Source organism: Danio rerio, chromosome 25, assembly GCF_052040795.2.
Source record: "Danio rerio strain M-AB ecotype USA chromosome 25, GRCz13ab, whole genome shotgun sequence".
In the NCBI taxonomy this organism is placed as follows: Eukaryota; Metazoa; Chordata; class Actinopteri; order Cypriniformes; family Danionidae; genus Danio; species Danio rerio.
Genome location: NC_141045.1, coordinates 34,563,178 through 34,585,329, shown reverse-complemented (window position 1 = coordinate 34,585,329; position 22,152 = coordinate 34,563,178). Strand labels below are relative to the sequence as shown.

The following is a 22,152-nucleotide window of genomic DNA, read 5'->3' as shown; positions in this document are numbered from 1 at the left end:
TAGTAATCCAATCAACCAAAACTCATCTTAATACCATCTGTAAACAGAGCCAGTTTCAACCGGAGTTTGGCCTGATTGATTTGACATAAGACGATGAAACAACAGTGGTGTCAGGAAGCAAGAATCAATTGTTCCAATTTATATAGTGTAGGACAGATAATATTAAAAACCTTCCTGGGAATTCCTGACATGTTTCTTGTCTATTTTGTTATGAGATTTTAGGAATAATAGATAAATATGCTCAGGGACTATTGCGACTGTTAAAGGGCACCCTTCTTTTCAAGATTTAAATCAAGCCTTTTGTGTGTCCAGGATGTGTCTGTAAAGGTTTAGCTCAAAACACCCATCAGATTATTTATTAGACCTTTCAGAACATTACAATTTTCTGCTCTGGACGCTATGCAGCTGTTTTTGGCGTTTATTATTTTGCAAACTGCTATAAGATGGCTTTAATAGACCTGAAATACAGATGTTGTGCAACAGAGCATAAAATAGCAGCTTGTCTTGAACTTAAATATTCAAATGTTCCAAATATATACAGTTGAAGTCAGAATTATTAGCCCCCCTGAATTACTAGCCCTCCTGTTTATTGTTTCCCCATTTTCTGTTTAACAGAGATATTTTTTCAACACATTTCTAAACACAATAGTTTTAATAACTCATCTCTAATAACTGATTTATTTTATCTTTGCCATGATGACAGTACATAATATTTGACTAGATATTTTTCAAGACACTTGTCTACTTTTTTGCTGCCTAACTCTCAGATTGCTGGCCTACAGTTAGTGCAAAATGCAGCATCTAGATTTTTAACAAAAAGCCCGAAATATGCACAAGTCACTCCTATTTTGAGGTCTCTCCACTGGTTACCGGTGACACAAAGAATCAAATTTAAAATCCTTCTCTTTGTGTTTAAAACCCTAAATGCTCTGGGCCCTCAATATTTATCCCAACTGATTGTTATTTACGCTCCATCCAGACACTTGCGTTCCGCTGATCAGTTTTTATTAAAAGTTCACCTGAAAAGTATGGGCCAACGGGCTTTTGCCATAGGAACGCCCTCGCCTCTGGAACGCCCTGCCATTAGAAATAAAAAAGGCTTCATCGCTGCTTATTTTTAAGTCTAAATTAAAGACTCATTTATTTTCTAGGTCTTTTGAAGCACAAGTCCTTCCCTTTGGTCCTGTTCTTAATCGTGTTTAGTGTTGGTCAACTGTGTATTTATTTATTTATTTATTTAAAATGTATTTATTTATTGTTCTGTTTATTGTTACACTTTCTATGTTCTTTCTTATTATGTGCCTATTGCTGTTACTGTTTTTATGCCCATATCGTTAGTCTATGTTTTCTCTGTAAAGCACATAAACATGCTATATAAATAAATTGAACTCGAACTTGACACTTGTATACAGCTTAAAGTGAAATTTTAAGGCTTAACTTGGTTAATTAGATTAACTAGGCAGGTTAGGGTAATTAGGCAAGATATTGTATAACGATGGTTTGTTTTGTAGACTATAGAAAAACAAAATAGTTTAAAGAGGCTAATAATTTTGTCCTTAAAATGGTGTTTAAAAAATGTAAAACTGCTTTTATTTTAGTTGAAATAAAACAAATAAGACTTTCTCCAGAAGAAAAAATATTATCAGACATACTGTGGAAATTTCTGTGCTCTGTTTATCATCATTTGGGAAATATTTAAATAAGAAAAAAAATTAAAGAGGGGCTAATATATCTGACTTCAACTGTATATAGAAATTATGCCACACCGAATTATAACATGCTTTGTTGAAAATGACAATAATTAAGATGGTTCAGCAAGCCAACTCTAAGCTATTACACAGTGTTTAGATTAAATATGGCAGTCTCTGTTTTTTTTTTTAAGACTATAATATTAAAGATTGAAACTATTTATTTAGTTTCAATGCACAGTAAGTGCTGCAGTTCTGCAGGAAGCCCAAAATGCTGTGGGCTTAGTACATTTCAACATAAAACATTTAGTAACTACAGTGCATATGATATGTCGACATGAAACAACCTTTACGAATTCATTCATTTTTCATTAGTCTCCATTTCAGAGATTGCCACAGAGGAATGAACAGCCAACTATTCCAGCATACAGTATGTTTTACACACCTGATCCCTTCCAGCTGCAACCCAGTATTGGGAAACACACAAATACACTCCTTCACACACATACACTACGTACAATTTAGTTTATTCAACTGACATATAGCGCATGTCTTTCCTGTAGTGGAAACTAGAGCACCCAGAGGAAACCTATGTCAACATGGGAAGAACATGCTTCCCATGGCCTAGCTGAGACTTGAACCAGCGACCTTCTTGCTGTGAAGCGACAGTGCTGTGATGACTAGAACAGTTCATTTCATCATTCATTCATTTGCTTTTCGGCTTAGTCCCTTTATTAATCTGGGGTCGCCACAGCGGAATTAACCGCCAACTCATCCAGCAAGTTTTTACGCAGCGGATGCCCTTCAAGCCGCAACCCATCTCTGGAAAACATCCACACACACTCATAGACTACGGACAATTTAGTCTTTGGGGGAAACTGGAGCACCCGGAGGAAACCTACATGAACGCAGGGAGAACATGCAAACTCCACACAGACACGCCAATTGACCCAGCTGAAGTTCGAACCAGCGACCTTCTTGCTGTGAGGCGACAGCAGTAAAAAATGCTTGATATGACAATATTTTATGTTTAAGCAGTATTTTAATGTATATATGGAAATTTGGAAGAAACACTAATATACAAACTATAGGTGGGCAAAGATTATTATTATTTTTTTTTAATCTAGATTAATCTAAATTAAAATGGCTCATTTGAATCCTGCCGAAGGCATTCAGAATATGTGTTCTACCCCAAAAAAAATGACTAAATATAAATCTTTGAGAACAGGTTTCTCAAGCCAGGTGGCGCATTAGATCAGGGGCTCATCTCCTGTTTCCTAAATGCATCACAAACTTCTTGAGAAACTGTTCTACTATGAAAATTGGTGATGAAAATAAATAATGTTCAATAAGATGTGCTTGTGTTTACTAACTATTTATTAAGGCAAACATGAATGTGGAACTGTAGGCCTACATAAGCTCCAAAATGCCATTTTTTATTACCTTAATCTGACTAAAGTCATAACTGAACTAAAGAGAAATGGAATTAAGACATGTGGAGGATGCAGATATTAGTGGCATTATTGAAGTAAACACCGCAATCAAACTATAACCTTCATGTAGGACTTTTCAACATATTTTCAGACAAGATCCACACACGCGGCTGTCAGTAAAGTTTTTTTTTTTCCCATTCGGTGAGCGTTATTAAATTCCACAACACTCTTACCAGTCTTTACTCCTTATTGTGTTTAATACCCCAGTTTGTCACAGGGACATGAATGAAATGTTCATGACTTAAAGTGAAACTGCTGAACTGCAGTTAAAGTCAGGCATCCTGCTGATTTAATTCAGAACTTGATTCAGACTTTTTTGTCAGACATCTCACCTGTCAGGTATACATCTGCGCTAAAATATGTGGTGAAAGTCATCCTAGCTTGGGTAGAACAGACCCAGCTCCCAACCCAACTTTGAGAATAGAGTAACAGTGATATTTTTTTTTCTTGTATTCTTATATTAACGTAGCACGTTAACGCCGATAACAACCCACCACTAATAAAAACATATTTAACTTGAAACTAACTTAATAAATCTAGAGAAACTGAGCATTTTCGAATGATCTCTATTTTTTTTTCATAGCTGTATATTAAACGCCAAATTATATTGTATAATCACCTCCCAGTAACCATCAATACCCCCGCTGAATGTTACAAAATCAGTCCAACAAACCCTAAAGAGGCAAAATGCAGCATTTACATCAATAAAACATTCATTCTTTAATTTTCCTTCTATTTAGTCCCTGATTTATTAGGGTTCGCCACAGTGGAATGAACCACCAACTATTCTGGCACGTTTACCCAGTGGATTCCCTTCCAGCTGCAACCCATTACTGGGAAACACCCATGCACTCTCATTCTCACACACACACACACACACACACACTACGGACAATTAAGCTCACCTAATTCACTTATAGCACATGCATTTGGATTGTGGGGAAATTTGGAAGAAACGCTAATATAAACAATATAGGTGGGCAAAGATATATATATATTTTTTTTTTATCTAGATTTATCTAAATTAAAATGGCTCATTTGAATCCTGCTGAAGACATTCAGAATATGTGTTCTACCCAAAAAAATGACTAAATATACATTTAGTGGAATGAACCACCAACTATTCTGGCACGTTTACCCAGTGGAAGCCCTTCCAGCTGCAACCAAGTACTGGGAAACACCCATACACTCTCATTCACACACACACACACACACACTACGGACAATTAAGCTCACCCAATTCACCTATAGCACATGCGTTTGGATTGTGGGGGAAACTGGAGCACCCGGAGGAAACCCACGCCAACACAGGGAGCACATGCAAACTCCACACAGAAACACTAACTGGCCCAACAGGGACTCGAACCAACAACTTTCTTGCTATGAGGCGACAGTGCCAACCACTGAGCCAACGTGCTGCCCATTAAAACAAATAACAATTTGTCCTCCTTAACAATCACAACACCACCCACATTATACATTTAAGTCATGCTACTAAATCCCACTCATCAATAATTAGTGCCCCATCTGCTCCATCTGAACCCTAAGAGGATATGTATGCATATACAATATTCATGAAGTCTCATATGATCATGTCATCCACAACAGGACACGAAAGCGCTCCACCAAACAAGTCAAACATTGAATAACGAGATAAAACACAACGCATTAAATAATATAATGCAACTAAATGGAGATAAAATGAGCGTCTAAACCCTTCAATATTTTAGTATTGTACACCGTGCACCTTCAAATGCCTTTTTTGTGATATAAGGAGAGACTTGACCTTGCAGAGGTTATATAATTCCCCTGGAGCGCATGCTTTACAGTAGCTGTATTAGGATGTAAGACAGTCCCGGTACAGTATGAAGGCACATTTAAATGCCCTGCTTCATAACCGCTCACATCGTGTTTGTGAAAAGGATTTGCTGGAAACCCCTGCAAAATGAAATTCAATACGGCAAATCTACAGTCTCAGTGCAATGACTGGAGCACCAATGAAAAGGAGAGCTCCTTTACATATTAAGTGGTAGATTAAGCAAGCCTCCCTGGCTGCTGCTTGCTCCTGGCCTTGATGAATACCATAAAAAGAACAAAAACTGAAGAAGCGTCTACAATGCCTCTGCTGGGATGTAATTTACCGTGTTTAAGCAGAATCGAGAGGACAAAGACATTAGCGTGGCAATGAGGCTGATGTTAGCCTGAGGAAATGACTGAGGTCTCACCTTCTTCAGTTAACCTTTTAAGTCAAATACGTTAAAAATCATCTGGGAATTTGTTCAAGGACAAATGTATGTGGGCACATACTGTGCATAGGAGTATTTAAAGCCGAAAAAGACACCAATGTGTACCATAAGACCAGAAATGTACTTGAAGGAGCTATCAAGGTATCAGCAGTGCTTCCCACACATATAGGGCTTTATTTGAACAATCTAGGCGCAAACTGTAAAGCGCATGACGCAAAAGCATTAAGAGCACTATTGAATCTACTATTGCTATTTTAAAGAGGGAAAAATACACTCTGTGACACGGCGCATGGTCTAACAGGGTTGTGCTAATTCTCTTAATAAGTTATGGGCAGGGCCAGACGGAATCTGCCGACGTTTCTGTGCTATTTTTTTTGTAAAAATCTGTGGAATTATTTTGGGAGTATCTAGCGGAGTATCATAACTAAAACCTTAATATATGAAATAAAAGGTAATAAATTACTGAATATAAACTGAATAAATTCAGATTTACACATTTACTCAAGCAAATAAACAGAATTAATGATGGGCTAAAAATCTGCAGAAATCTGCGGAATTCTGCTCGCGCAGATTGTGTGTGGGCCTAGTTTTGGGTGTGTTTTGAGCATTAACCAATCTCATCTATACCAATCCCTTTAAGAGTCAAATGCGTTGCGCCATGGCACATTTGCTATTTACACAGCAGACTTTGTAAGTGTAAAAACTGAACGCTTCACTAGCGAGAAAACAGTTAAACAGAGTATCTGCAGCACGAGGATAAAGAACGAGCCTTCTCCATTCGGCCTTTACTTTCTCTTTCTCTCTTTTATGGATAAGGAAATGATGTTGTACGCACTCCACTGAAGACATCAATTAGGCTATACATGATTAATTTTGTTTGTTAAGCGTGAAGATTTGTTTCAAAACTATTTCTAAATTCAGTTCTATTTTCCAGCAAACTAACAAATGAATAGTAATAATGAAGTGCGGTCAAAAAATTATAGAGTTATATCCTACACACATGCTATGCCTTATATGGTCCAAAACCTGACAGGTGGACACATCTAAGCTTGTTTAAAAAAAAAAAAAAACTAATATAAATATGCATTTCATAAATAATAATAATAATAATAACATTATATAAATGCAAATTGTTGTGAATATATAATATTTTTTGTAATATTTTAATCCTTTAATTCTTTTCATATTAAATATATTTGCATATTGCTGTACATCCTGCGTGTATTTTGCAAAGTGTAAGCGAGGTGCACAACTAATGCGCTCTGCTCTGGTCTTTAGATCTGCTTTCAGTCTATTTTAATTCCTCAAAATAGCAACGCGTCAACAAATGCCCCTTAATACACCTCTTTTCTAGACCAGAACACCCATGAGTCCACAAAAGTGGCACAAATAGATTTGCTATTTAAACAACGTGGCGGAAAATGGGAAAATTACCGTTGCGCTGGTCTAAAATATAGCAACACATTGAGTTGCAGTGTTTGTTTTCGCAAATTCACCGGAGCTTGCTGTGAATGCTTTTTCAGATACTCAAACTTCTCTTGCGAGAGCCGTTCACGTCTGCTGTTCTTGAGTAAATCCACCAGTGGCCGCTGTCAACTGACTAATCGATTGACTGTCCCACCCTCCTTCTTCCCCAAACCCAACCAATAGTGTTTTCAAAAGCACAGATTGACCAGCAATCACCCACTCCCCTAAACCCAACCGACAGTTTTAAAAAGCAATCCAGAAAAAGAAAAGCCCTCATCTGACTTTCAACCACATTCTCACTCTGTTATTTACTTTTTTATTTTATTTTTGGGCTATTTTTGTCTTATCCCCTTTCTGGAACCATTCTTCATCGGACTCAAACCCCGTAGTCAACTCCTCTCTGCATTTCAAGCCCCCCGACACACATGGTGAGCCACTGGTCAAACTGGTAACAGCGTGAAAGTCGTCTATATGGAGGTAAGTGGTCAGCTGGTAAGCAGTAAAAGAAACAGCGTCACATTCCTGCATAGCGTTAGTTTTAAAGACAAAATGCAGCCATATTACCTCTGGCCACATAATTTGCGATCTCCAGAAATGTATATATGGCTACGATTTCAGAATGAGCCTATGTCAAAACAGCCATGCTTTCCTCCATTCACAACTCAGCGTCCAGCAAATGTTGCTGTCCAAACAAGATGCGAAGCGCACTTCCAGCCACAAACAAAAGCCTACCGAAAAGTCTATAATCCAAGCTCTTCCTATATGGCACAATTAGATATAGTAGAGAAGGATGCTTGATCAGCAAGTCAATATCCAACATAAAAGCTCAAGTCAGCCTACAAACAGTTCAGATGCAAATAGACAATGCTGACCACTACGAAACCATCTCATTGATGATGACTTAAAAAAAAAAAAAAAACGTTATTATGACTTTTTATCCATGGCATCACAGCAAGAGCTGGCTTTCTCCTTGGACTGAACTCCAAGTTTAGTTTCTACTAGAGAGGGCCATCTATTAGCAGGCTGTTGGTTTACGAGCGTCAACCGCTAATGAAGTGAATAATCACTCTGGATGTGGATGAAAGTGGACGGCGAGGGCGTTTATTTGGCTTGACGGAGCAGAGGCACTTACGCGGAGTCTCAATCAGTGCTGCTGTAATACAAAGCAGTGCGGGGAAGCCCAGAGATTAGCATGAAACGCTTCCTCCGTCAGTCAAATGCGCACTCGGCTCACGTTTAAAAGAGTGTGTAAATGCTAAAAAGCACGTGTTAGCAGGCCTCGGGCTGGGCAACTGCCGCCTATGCATTAGGCCAGGTTAAAGCGAAGCTCTGGAAGACTTTGTGCGACTGCAGGGGGGATGAAGACCATCTGCTGTGTTTCCAGGACTTAAATAGACTTGGTTCGAAAATCACAAGCAGGAGATATGAGGTTTTGGAAGTGTCAATTTAGTTCATTCATTGATAATCACAGGCACAAGCAGTGCTTAGGGGTGTGCGTGATCACTGTTGGCGGCGCTTTATTTTATATTCCCATAGTGCTAACCCTAGCAGAAGACTTACAGCAAGTCAGTCTTTCTACGTTGTGTAATTATTATGTTTTAGATAAAGGATAATTAACTCACACATTCATTTGTCATGTTGCTTCTGATCATGTTTGTCTGCATAGAAAAAGAGCCCAGTAATTATCTTGTGCTTAACTACCCTCAATATCATATCAAAATCATACCAAAAAAAGTGTGTTGTGTAACATCCCTTTCTCCCCTGACAGCTGCTCGACTTCAGCGCACACACTTAGCTGGGAATGTTTTCCAAATGGCACATTTAATATCGCTCAAGTTTTGCTAAGCAATTTTGGAGAGATGTTTAGTATTTTTCATCTCACTGCAAGAAGGTCACTGGTCTCGGCTGGGCCATTTCTGTGTGGAGTTTGCATGTTCTCCCCGTGTTGTCGTGGGTTTCCTCTGGGTGATCCGGTTTTCCCCACAGTCCAAACAAATGCGCTATAGGTGAATTGAATAAACTAAAATGGCCGTAATTCAATCATTAATTAAATCATTACTAATTATATTAACTAAATCAACCAAATATTGTGAGTTTGATATTGTAGTAGGCATGATATTGATTAAAACAAGAAAATGGTAGATTGAAACTTTGAAAATGTGCATAAAAAAACAGATGCACATAACTGAGTGGATAATCTTTTTGTTCGATAAGAAAAGATGTGCATAAACTTCGATTCGATTTGAAATTCCTGAATGTGCATTGAAAAAAATTAGGTTTTCTTATATTTCTGAGCACATTGTAAGACATCCGAAATGTTGTTTCGGTCATTCTAAATGCCTTAACCATTTCAGTATTGGTGTATTATATTATTATAATACTACATATATATATATATATTATTACATAATTAATCATCTTCAAAATTGTTTTGCGTCTGTGCTCCACATCTCACACCTTTAGACGCCACCACACGTTTATTGCATGTCGGCATTGTCCTCTCAGGTGCAAGTCATTTATCAAATAAGGAAAAGATTCACGCAGCTTCTCCTACTGCAGCAAATTACGTTTTTACATTTGATATTTGGCGCCAGTTAATCGAAAGAGACGATTTTGTTCTCTTTGACTCGTTGGATTGAAATGCTACTTTATTTGCACGTCTTTTAATCGATATTCCGTTCGATATTGTGTTTGCGCATAAATTTCGTTCGCTTTATTGGATGGAAACATAGCTATTGCTAATCATTTACAAAACCAATGTTGTTTTGTGTGCAGAATGTTTGTGACTTTGTCCAGAACATTAAGTCTCCATAATAAACTCCAAAGTCCACATAAACCGGAAGCTGCGACCTTTTTTTTTTCTTTCTTTTTGTTTGAGAAATAAAATAATAAATGAGAAAACAGTGGGCGTGGTTTGTTTTTTACTGCGAGCTGATTGGATGTAGTAAAGACATTTCATTCAGAAAGATGGAGAAAAGGGTTTGGGGAGAGTTATTACAACCTAACAGACTCCTCCTGCTCATCATTTATGTTTGCTGTCAAACCTGACAGTTGGAGGGGCGTGGTTAAGTATGTTAGCCACACCCAATACCTCAGACAGACATAATGTGAGAATTTAACTAAACACAAACAGGAAGTGCATTTTCAGATATCAATAAAAAATTACTATTCAATAATAAAATTAAGGAAAATCTTTTTTTTTTTTCTTAATGACACGCACAGATGAATTGTTCACCACAAAACTAGCAATATGAGCTAACAAAATCAATACGGCTAGCTTTGATTTCATTTGTACTTTAACAAAAGTTAAGCTTTTGTTATTTCTGATGTTTTACTGGAATACATAAGTAGACTGCACATAAACACTTATAACCATGCCAGCACAGGGCGTCAACATGACGTCAGATTGATGTTGCGTTTGTCATAGGATGTTCCATTTTGTTTGAAAATGACCCAGAATTCATTGTTTGTAAATGAAAATCGGGTTGACGTCAGAACCCAGCATCAGCCCGACATCACTGTCCAATGTCGGACAGATGTTGCATTTTGGTCACTTTCCAACACAACCAAAAAACAACCAACGTCTAATGATGTTACAGCTTGACACTGTGTGGACGTTACCACTATGACATCTATCAGACGTTGGATTTTAGCTGCCTGACTAATAAATCAATCAATATGACGTTGGTTTAAGATGTTGGCCTGACGTTGCATTTTGGTCACTTTCTAACACAACCTAAAATCAACCAAACATCAACGTCATTGCACACCGTAATTAGACTTCAAAAAAACATTGTCTTTATATGCTGGTGACCTAAACCTAACCTAATATTAATGTCTTATGATGTTGTGTGTCTGCTGGGATGGTTTGATTACAAAACAAAATAAAAAATTAAGCAGCCATTGACATCCATAATAGGAAAACATCTACTATAGAGGTTCATGGCTGATAGTCTCCAGCGTTCTTCAAAATATTCTCTTTTGTGTTCAAAAAAGAAAGAAATATAAACATAAATGAATCATGGTTTCGTTAAACTACCCAGTTGAACCAAGATCATTTTAGAAGAACTGTGACTGTTCAAACAGTAATCAAGACCAAAACACATGGGTATTACACTTTTACTACAATAAAACCATGGTTCATTTTTGGAAGCCCTGACAAAGCATTTCTCTTTGTGATCATATAGGCATCTGACATTTATTTCAAAGACAAAAGAGATATGACTTATTAGAGTCACGTCCCACACTGTCAACCATATTTCATATTGGAGTCATTGCTCATCACATATAGCAACATCAAATGCAGGTTGCCTGCTGTCATTATCCTTAAGGGCGCTTTTAAGCAATCATCACTTGATGAGAACTTTTCCTTTTTACCTGTTTTCCTGGACTGATCCTGAAGTCTTCTGGGTGAAAGTGCACAGATATTTTATCACAGACAGCAAGGCTCACCTATTGGAACAGATTGAATGTAGCAACTCTCAATTTTCACTCAGTTTCTTTATTAAAAATATTGCTAAATAAAATTTTAAAGCCTGCTCAAATTTGACACTAATTGTTTTTAACAATTCTGAATGTTGACTGGATTTAAAAATAACCATTCATTCATTCTCCCTCGGCTTAGTCTCTATTTCAGAGAATGAATCGCCAACTACCCAACATTTATTTTACACAGCGGATAGCCCTCCAGCCACAAACCAGTTCTGGGAAACACCCATACACTCTCATTCACACACTCATACACTAAAGCCAATTGAATTCATTCATTCATTCATTTTCTTGTCGGCTTAGTCCCTTTATTAATCCAGGGTCGCCACAGCGGAATGAACCGCCAACTTTTCCAGCAAGTTTTTATGCAGCGGATGCCCTTCCAGCCGCAACTCATCTCTGGGAAACATCCACACACACACACACTCATAGACTACGGACAATTTAGCCTACCCAATTCACCTGTACCACATGACTTTGTACTGTGGGGGAAAGCACCCGGAGGAAACCCACGCGAGGGCAGGGAGAACATGCAAACTCCACACAGAAATGCCAACTGAGCCAAGGTTCGAACCTGCAACCCAGCGACCTTCTTGCTGTGAGGCGACAGCACTACCTACTGTGCCACTGCCTCGCCTAAATCCAATTTTGTTTATTCAATTCATCAATAGAGCATGTCTTTAGGGTAAACCCGGAGGAAACCTCTACAAACACGAGGAGAACTTGCAAACTCCACACAGAAATGCCAACCGGCCGAGCCTGAACTTGAACCAGTTCTTGCTGTGAGTTGACAGTGCTAACCACTGAGCCACTATGCCACCTACCTTTCATTTAATGTTTTTATGTTTTTTCTAACCTTTTTTTCAGTCCAAGCTATAATATTAGTACAGCTTTGATATTTTTTCTTCAAACATTTATTAATACATACTTTTACAATGTTCATACTGTCATTATTTGCTGTATATACGGAGAATCAGATGTGTCAGATTTCACCAAAAATAACTTCGTTCATCTTTGGAAACACAAATGAAGACCTCAAAGGTTAAGAACAAGAAGAAAACCCTTTACTTTAGTTTTTTATTTATTTATTTATTTTTCATTTTTGGGCGAACTAATCCTCTAAATGCCATAAAAACACATACGATTGGAACATTAAGTGGTTAAATGCAATCTCACCGCAATTCATAACTTTTTGATTTAGTGGCTAATTCGTATGATCTAATTCGTACAATTTAGTATGATTTGCTCATCACCCAAAGACGGTTGGGGTTAGGGGTGGGGATAGGTGCCACGCCTCCTTTTTAAAATCGTACATTTTCAAACGACTGAACTCGTAAGAATTCGTACGATTTAGCCACTAAACTGACAAAGTGTAAAATACTTACGTTTCCTCGTGAGATCAGGCTGGGTTTAACTCACAAGGTGCATAATGAATAAACAGGTGGAAATAAGCTTGCAAACAAGTAGAGTTGATAAATAAATACTGGAGCAAAAACGTTTTGAAGCGACGGTTCATGCAAAACGTAAATTCTGTCATCATTTACTTATCTTGTTCCAAACCTGCTTGACATTCTTTCTTCTGTTGAACACAAAGAAAAGCAGCGGCCACCAGTATTTGAGTTACAGTATTTAATAGTATTTTTCCTATTATGAATGTCAATGGCTGCTGGTTTTGGAATATTTTTCAGAACATCTTGTTTTGTGTTCAACAAAAATAAATGCAAAAATTTTGTAAAAAATTATAACCACTTGAGTGTGTGAAAGTTAGCATTTTTGGTTAATATATGCCTTTATGGCACGCTTTTCTGTTAAATAAAGGCACATTAAACAGGTTGTTTATCTCTTTCCTGAAATACTTCATAAAGGAGAGTTGACTAATCCTAACCCTAATGTGAGTTTCTTTAATGTAAAAAATCAACATAAAAAGTTGAAATTCATGTACATTTACTGGTAAAGCATTGCCTCAAAGCACAAAAATAGCCGGCTTAACATGAAGCAAATCATTTCAAAGTTCACAAGTAAAGAGAAAGAAAAAACACTTAAGTGTGACGTCACATGAAGCGACCTCTGGGTCTAATGTATGACGCAAGACTTTTTAAAATCACAATCGCAAAGTATATATCCATGCCTATCCGATGGCCAGAAAGTGATACATTTTTTATAAATTGTTAAAATATTAGTGTCTGTGATGCAGCAAGCCCAGAGACTGATGTGTACACCACGATTTTATATTAAATTCACTTTAATGTGTGATAGGATTAAATAGGGCTCATAAACAAATATTTTCTCAATTCAAATGAGGAGCGGCTTGGACCCGGAAACAGAATTTTATACGTCATAACTTAACAAGTTATTAAGGTATATGCAGGATTTTTAATTTTCAGTAACTAAGTTAGAGCGCATCGGTGAACTGTATGCCATTAAAAAATTGCCACGTTTAAGGTCTGACTTCTTTACAAATCATATATCCTCACTACCTGATTGATATACAATATAAAGTGGGTCTGAAAATGTACAAGAAGCGCAGCTGTTCCACATCAGGTCTTTAAAATATAAACATTTATTTTACCCCAGTATTTTCAATGGAGTTTACATTAGCAAACGTTTACGTGCATGTAAATACCTTTTCATCTTGTTTTAAATTTGAACAACTAAATGAATGCTAAAGTTTATTCACTGGAAGTGTATTGGTAGGGGAAAAAACACTAGGTACTCGATTTTAATGATCTAGGTGCAAAGTCTAAAGCGCATGGCGCAAAAGCATTAAGGGCGGTTCCAAATCCACTTTTGCTATATAAAGGACAGAAAAATACGATTTGCGCCGTGGCGCATGGTCTAACAGGGTCGTGCTTATTCTCCTAATGAGTTATGGGTGTGTTTTGAGAGTCTCATCTCCCATTCCATTTTAGAGTCAGTTGCGTTATGTCATGGCACATTTGCTATTTACATAACAGACTTTGTAAGTGTAAAAACTAAATTCTAGCAAAAAAAACCTGTTAAACAGAGCATCTAAAGCGCGAGGATAAAGAACGAGCCTCCTCCATTCACCCTCTTTTTCTTTATTCTACTTTTACTTTTTACTCCTTCACTTTCATGAAGTAAGGAAATGGTGTTGTAGGTGCTCCACTGAACACATTCTTCAGCCTACATAATTAATTTAGTTTGTTAGGTGCAAAGATTTGTATTTAAACTATTTCTAAATGTAGCTCTAATTTCCAGCAAACGAATAAATGAACATTAATAACAAAGTGTGGTCAAAAAACGAGTTATACCAGACACACATCCTATTCTTATGTCCCATATATTGACGTATACATCTCTAAAACCTGACAGATGGACAAATCTAAAGTAGTTTTTATTAAAACAAATATAAATATGCATATAATAAATAATACTGCTTATAATAATAACATTATACAAATGCAAATAGGCATGAATAAACTGAAAAAAGCCCCTGAGGTGAACAAGGCATGAAGGCAGTGGTTTTTACATTTGTATAGAAAATAATAATTGAACATTTTAATCCTTTAACTCTTTTCATCTGTAAAGATATTTGTGTATTGCTGTACATCCTGTGTTTGGTAAGCAATGTGTAAACATTTGAACCTGCATAGGCACATAACTAACGCACGCTGCGCTGGACTTTAGGCCAGTTTTTAGTTGGTCAACGGCACAGTCTATTTCAGTTTCTAAAAATAGCAACGCGCCAACAATGCACACCTCCTTTATAGACCGGCACACTCATAAGTCCACAAATCAGCTCAAATGGAGTTGCTATTTAAACAACATGGCGCAAAATGTGAAAATTAGGATTGCGCTGGTCTAAAAAAAAAGCAACTAATTATTCTTACTATATCGCTTTATTGTGCCGAGTGTATGATAGGGCCCTAGCTGTGCATATACCCTATTAGGTGCATTTCCATCCAAGTTGTTAGAGTGGTCAACTATAGTATTGGTAACCTAGCAACCAACAGTAAACAAGACAAGCATAATGGAGTGACGTAGAGATAATGATCACTATTTAAGAGGTTTTTTTGTGGCAAATAAGTTTTAATCTCCCATTATTCGCATTAACACAGCAAAAACTGCTTTTCTTACTTAGATTTTTTGTCTTGTTTCTAGTCCAAATATCTACAAATTCTTAAATCAAGAAGCATTTTCTAGACAAGTAGAACATATTGCCATAATGAAGTGAGTTTTTTCCTTAAATCAAGCTAAATAATCTGCCAATGGGGTAAGCAAAATATCTATAGTAAAATATTATCACAAATCAAAAAACCTGATAATTTTGCTTACCCCATTGGCAGATTATTTTGCTTGATTTAAGGAAAAACTCACTTCATTTTGGCATATTATTTCTTAAAACAAGACAATATGTTTCGCTTGTCTAAAAAATGCTTCTTGATTTAAGAACTTTTAGATATTTGGACTAGAAACAAGACAAAATCTAAGTAGGAAAAGCATTTTTTGCAGTGAACCTATTTTACACAAGTCTAAAACCCGGTCAATCAAACGGGGTTTTAGTTTTCTACAAAGTAATGTTTTTTTTTTTTTTTTTCAAAATTTCACCTTAACATGACTCGTTTCTCATACGATACTTGAAAATGGACATTAGGGTAATGGTAACACAGCTATTTATTGATCTGATACAATACAAGCATTTTTAAAATCTGTGCCTTGAATAAACTGTCAAAATATATAAATGCTAATTTCATAAACAAGAAATCTCCATGAATAACAGACCGTAAATCTAACCACAATTCTGGTTCTGAAACTAAACTCTAATAATTCCAATTAAAATAATGCTTTTGTTTAAACACAGAATGTATATGGCTGATTCCAGCGTTATGGATGTGACATTTGCAGTAAAAATTCAAAACAAAAAATTTGCAGAGAAAGTATACGTTAACATTATATTGAATCATTTGTTTATATTTTCCAAAACAACTAACCACAGAGTTATGGGATCAAAAAAAATCAGTCTGTGAACATTTTTATACTTTAAATGAGGAAAATAAACAAGCGTTATGGATGTGACAAAAAAAGTCTGCGAGTTTACAGTATACAACATATTTCGTAGAAATTCTGGGAATTAAACTGCACAACCCTAAATAAATAATGCTCAACAAAAGGATAAGAGTTGGCTCTTTATAGAACAAAACTGATTGATTTTATTTTATTTTGACATTTTTGAGGGAAAAGCCCTGTTATGGATGTGACACTTTTTCGTTATGGATGTGACGGATGTGAAATTGCCATTTGTTTGACTTTGTTATATCAAATATAAGTTTGAAAACATTGACAGAGACATTAAGTATTTTTAAAGTACTGTAAAACACTTGCCTGTGCAAAAAATGTAGAAACGGTTTCGCTATTTTGGTGAAAACATTTTTCTTTTCATGGCAAGGTTGACATTTTCATGGAATTGCTCATATGTTGATTAAAAGCCACAAATGACCAATTATATTTTTTATAATTGTAATATTCCTATATTATTTTATCCCAATTGTATCAGTTTTGTTTCTTGTTTGTAAGTCACTTAAGATAAATCTTCAGCTAAATGCATAAATGTAAAAAACAATAGTAAAATAAAGACATGCATTCCATAAGACTCGTCAATGAAAAATAATATTAATACCACGTTTGAGATGTAAGAGTTTTCCTGTAAACAGCAGCGGCCTCGTGTTTCAAAAGCCATGAATAATTAACCGCTACTCAAACAAGCTGAGTACCAACATCCAAACATTGCATCGCAAGGACGTCTCTCAGGTGCCTCATCATCGTTTTAGATTTATGAGGATTTGGCAACTTTTACAGTTATTTGGAGCTTGTTGTGTTAAAAAACCTGATCTCGATAGTAAATTACGTTCTCTTGCTTGGTTGATTTGACGCTCTGATGTTGTGGCACACGTGGCCTTTTGTAGTACAGGGTTCACCTTTAAGCCACAACTATTGCCGTACTGCTGACATGAAGCGAAACAAGCTGACCTCCATTTAAGGGGGAAAATCTTACAAAATAAAGCAAGTGAGCAGGCTGCTAGGAGAGCCTGAGGTGCTTTTAATGACAATGAAAACAAGATGAAAAATCTGGGTACTCGCAACTTGCTCCTAATTAGTTACAAATGAATTACCCAGCATGCAACACTCAAATTAGCAGCCTTTACTGACCCCAAGGGGCACAAAATGCCTACGGCTGTTGAATCATTACAGACCGACCATCTGCAAACAGAACTTTACTTATAAAAGCACTTTAAGGACAACATCTGACAATTTTTTCCAACGCAATTACAACAAAAAGCCTAATATTTGTCTCATTTTGCTTCTGTTCTTCCCATTTTTTTCCCCTTTGAGAATCTCTTTGCCCCATTAAACTCGTAGGAGCAGCCGAAAAATCAGCTGTAAGATGAAATCCGTCCCACGCGAGTCCTACAGACCTGCTGAGCCCAGCAATGAATACATTGAAAAACCCTAAGTCACAACATATCAATGTTTCTCACAACATACACAATAGACTCAAATTTCCTGTTCATTCCAAGCCAGTAGAGTAATAACATGATATATGAGGATGATACGATGTTACAAAGGAGATAACATTGTGGGATATGGTAATTACAAGAGTGAAGTGATTAAAAAAATATCACTGTGGTCCAAAGATGGCCACTGAAAGAGGATTGAGGTGGAAAAAGGGTCATGAAAAACCTTCAATCAATAACAAAGAAGGTTATGGTAACTACGGGAGTGAAGTGATTATAAAAATACAGCTGAAGTCAAAATTATTAGCACCCCTTTTGAATTTTCTTTTTTTCCCAAGTATTTCCCAAATGATGTTTAACAGGAAATTTTCACAGCATGTCTGATGATATTTTTTCTTCTGGAGAAAGTCTTGTTTGTTTTATTTCAGCTAGAATAAAAGCAGTTTTAATTTATAAAAATTTTTAGGGCAGGGCTCAACAAAAAGGACCGCCCGGTGGTCCAGGGCCAGCGTGAGAGACCCTTGGGACAATAGACAGAACCATTACTGGCACGATTAGGACAGTGCTACCTTGTCACTAACATTTAATTTGTCTGCGACTATTTGTCAATTGCGTGCATTTTAAGTTTGTGCTTTAAGTCTTTAAACACTACCTTATCTGTGATGTTGTAAAAACCAGCTGCGTCTCAAATGGCATACTACACACTATGCACTCATGCACTATGTTCTTATGCACTTACACACTCAACAGGATAGTATATGTATGTAGTGTTGTCCCAAATGCAGCACTAATGTTTTTTTACTAAACGGACATTCAAACCATTTCCCTGATGACGTTTGACGATTGTCAAGTTAGTGAAATAAATGACCAAACTATCAAATAATACCTGCCGTGAGTATAACCGCATTCACCATCGGGAGGCGCTATAATCACTCTTGTGAGAAAATTTTGCTTTCACCATCCAAAATAAATAGTTATCCAAAATGTGCGGCCGATAGCTCCGCCCCTTCCGCTACGTGAGCAAACCTGCGGTCGTTGAGTGCGTAAAGTGTCCATCATTACACACTTTAATTACCCGGATGATGCACTCTTTCAGCCGCAAAAATAAAGTGCATTAATTATTTTAGGAGTTTTCAGTGTGAACGCACTCCTTACACTATTTATACTACAAAATGGCGTAGAATAGTGCATAAGTATGTGATTTGGGATGCAGCTACCATATTCCTTTCCGGTTCCTTTTATCTGATTTGATGTTTTGAGCATGCTATTTTTTTCCATAACCTGGTAACAACCAGTACATAAGCTGCGTCCCAAATCGCATAGTTATGCACTATTCTACGCCATTTTGTAGTATAAATAGCTTAAGTAGTGCATTCACACTGAAATATCTAAAAATAATAAGTGTACTTTAATTACCCGGACGATGCACTCATTCAGCCGCTAAAATGAAGTGTGTAATGATGGACAGTTCACACACTCAATGACCGCAGGTTTGCTCACGTAGCGGAAGGGGCGGAGCTATCCGACTAGACTGTTGGATAACTTTATTTTGGATGGTGAAAGCAAAATTCTGAGAGTGATTATAGCGCCTCCCGATGGTGAATGCGGTTATACTCACCACAGGTATTATTTGATAATTCGGTCGTTTATTTCACTGATATGGCGACTGTCAAACGTCATCAGGGAAACGGTTTGAATTTCCGCTTGATAAAAAACCATTAGTGTGCCATTTGGGACGACACTACATACATATACTATCCTGTTGAGTGTGTAAGTGCATAAGTACATAGTGCATGAGAGCATAGTGTATAGTGTGCCATTTGGGACGCAGCTATAGAGAAGATGCAGCAACATGGCGGCAACATCAAATTATAAGGCTATAAAAGAAAATGTCAGTTTCTAACGTCTTGAAAGCAGACTTGTACGCGTGAACAACGCAACAAAAAAAAGATGATGTGATGTTTTGCACAGTTTGCCGTCAGTTTGACAAGTCAGCCCACATTTTGTTAAATAATTTTAACCGAAATAAAACACCTACACATTTTCCATACTGCTCTTTTTGTTTGTGCAACACTTTTATTAAAATAATTAAGTATTAAAATTCTAGATTCACACACTTTATTTTTGACACATTATTTAAAATATGCAGCTAAAAAATAGCTATTAACTTCCCTTTTTTTTGGTGGGGCCAAACATCTGCACTACTGGCCTGATCGGACCAGTAGAAAAAATCCTTAGCGTTAAACCCTTTAGGGTCAAAATGATCAGCCCCTTTCAGCTATAATTTTTTGGATATAGAGAACAAACCATCGTTATACAATAACCTGCCTAATTACCCTAACCTGTCTAGGTAACCTAATTAACATAGTTAAGCCTTTAAAAGTCACTTTAAGCTGTATAAAAGTGTCTTGAAAAATGTATAGTCAAATATTATTCACTGTCGTCATGGCAAAAATAAAATAAATCAATTATTAGAAATGAGTTATTAAAACTATTATGTTTAGAAGTGTCGAAAAAAAATTCTCTGTTAAACAGAAATTGAGGGAAAAAATAATCAGGGGGGCCAATAATTCTGACTTCAACTGTATGTCACTGTGGTCCAAAGATGGCCACCGAAAGAGGATTGAGCTGAAAAAAAGGGTATTGAAAAACCTTCAATCAATAACCAAGAAGGTTTGAGTTGTATTGAGCACCTATAAAGAGAAAACATCAGTTGTTTTTATGGCTTGACCTTGTGGAAATCTTCTGACCCGATGTGAATGTGCAGGTGACATTTAATGAAAATGGTGATTAATTAACGGCTGTGTCGTCTAGTCGGCTCACAGTGTAATCCAGTATAAAATCACACTCTTAAAAATAACCACATGCAGAGTACACAAGGTTCTTTACAGTGAATATTTAGATTATTCAAATCAATATATATCTATATATATATATATATATATATATATATATATATATATATATATATATATATATATGTATATATATATATATATACATAATTTTTTAAGAGCCATTCTGTGAAATGTTCATTGAAGAACCCAAAATGGTTCATCTATGTAAACTCCCCATATTGGACCCTGCATTTTTAAGAGTGCACAAAGAAGCAGTGCTTGAAGAAGTGACCATAGTGAATGGAAAATGAATGACAAACTTGTTCACAAAAAAACACACAATGACAATGACAGAAACACATACACACATCCATGCCTTAACTTTTTATTTCATTTGAAAGCACACACAGTACACACACACACACACACATATCAATGAGGTAACATGCTTGGGTTTGTAGTGGAGTGAATCATGAATGAAATAACACACGAGCAGAAAACTTTGCTGAAGCTCGCAAGAAGAGATGTAAATGTTCAAGCGACACGTTTACACTGTTATAAACCAAAAATGACACGACAGGCTTTCCCCCCTCAAGCTGCAGTGCCGACACATCCATTTATACACATATACTCACCACATATGTTTTCTGGGAGGCAGGCTACGGTCTCTGTTGTAGGCAGTCACCCCTAGAGCCAGCTGCATAACAGTAATGTATTTCTGGTAATTCACCATGGTACTGTTCACCGCTTTTTTGAAACACAAAAATCCGCACGGGAAGCGCAGGTACTACTAATAATGACAATTTATTCTCTCCTCCTTCTCCTCCTACTCCCTGGCATCGGCTTCAACTGCGTCTTCCTTGTTGAACATCACAGCGCCATTTCCAGCAGCAGCAGCAGAAGCAGCACTGACAGGGAAAACAGTCCCCGCGCGGGAGCACGCCGCTGCCACCCATCACCACACTCACAGTCTGCTCGTATTACCTCTGAGAACGGAAAGCGCGCCAAATCCATCCGTTATTAGTCACGAGATGAACATTCTTTTCCCGCCACTCGCGCCTGCTGCCACTTTGCTTAGAACGCTCTCTCTCTCTTTCTCTCTCTCTCACTCTCTCTCTCTCTCGCTGCAGCGTCCACGCGACCGTGCGTGAGGTAGCTAGAGGAGTCTGTGTAGGTGTGTGTGTGCGCGTGTGTGTGGAGGTAGAAGGGGGGTTGCTTAAAGGGACAGTTCACCCAAATATTTACCATTTACTGACCCTTATGAATAAATTAAACGTAAAGAGGAAGCTTTCAATAACATGCTAGTTATGTTTTTTTATTATTTCAAAATGACAACGATAAGGTATTTCCTTTAAAGCTTCAACACTTGTAGGTTTAAATAGGCTAACATTGCTCATTTTGTTGTACTTGATGCAAGTGTATAATTCAAGAATAAATACGTTATTCTCTATGTGCAACTA

General features: G+C 36.9%; 1 protein-coding gene across 16 annotated transcripts in view; it reads right to left on the bottom strand.

Moving 5' to 3' along the window:
• The window catches only part of tjp1b (tight junction protein 1b), a 200,306-nt gene extending 178,438 nt beyond the window's left edge, over positions 1–21,868 (bottom strand). For all 16 annotated transcript variants that reach the window (XM_087310924.1, XM_087310926.1, XM_087310932.1 and 13 more), the window contains exon 1: positions 21,328–21,868. In XM_087310924.1, the coding sequence (XP_087167050.1) occupies positions 21,328–21,425 (98 nt within the window). In that variant the 5' untranslated portion in view covers positions 21,426–21,868. The remainder of the gene's footprint in view (positions 1–21,327) is intronic.
• Positions 21,869–22,152: the final 284 nt, after the last annotated feature.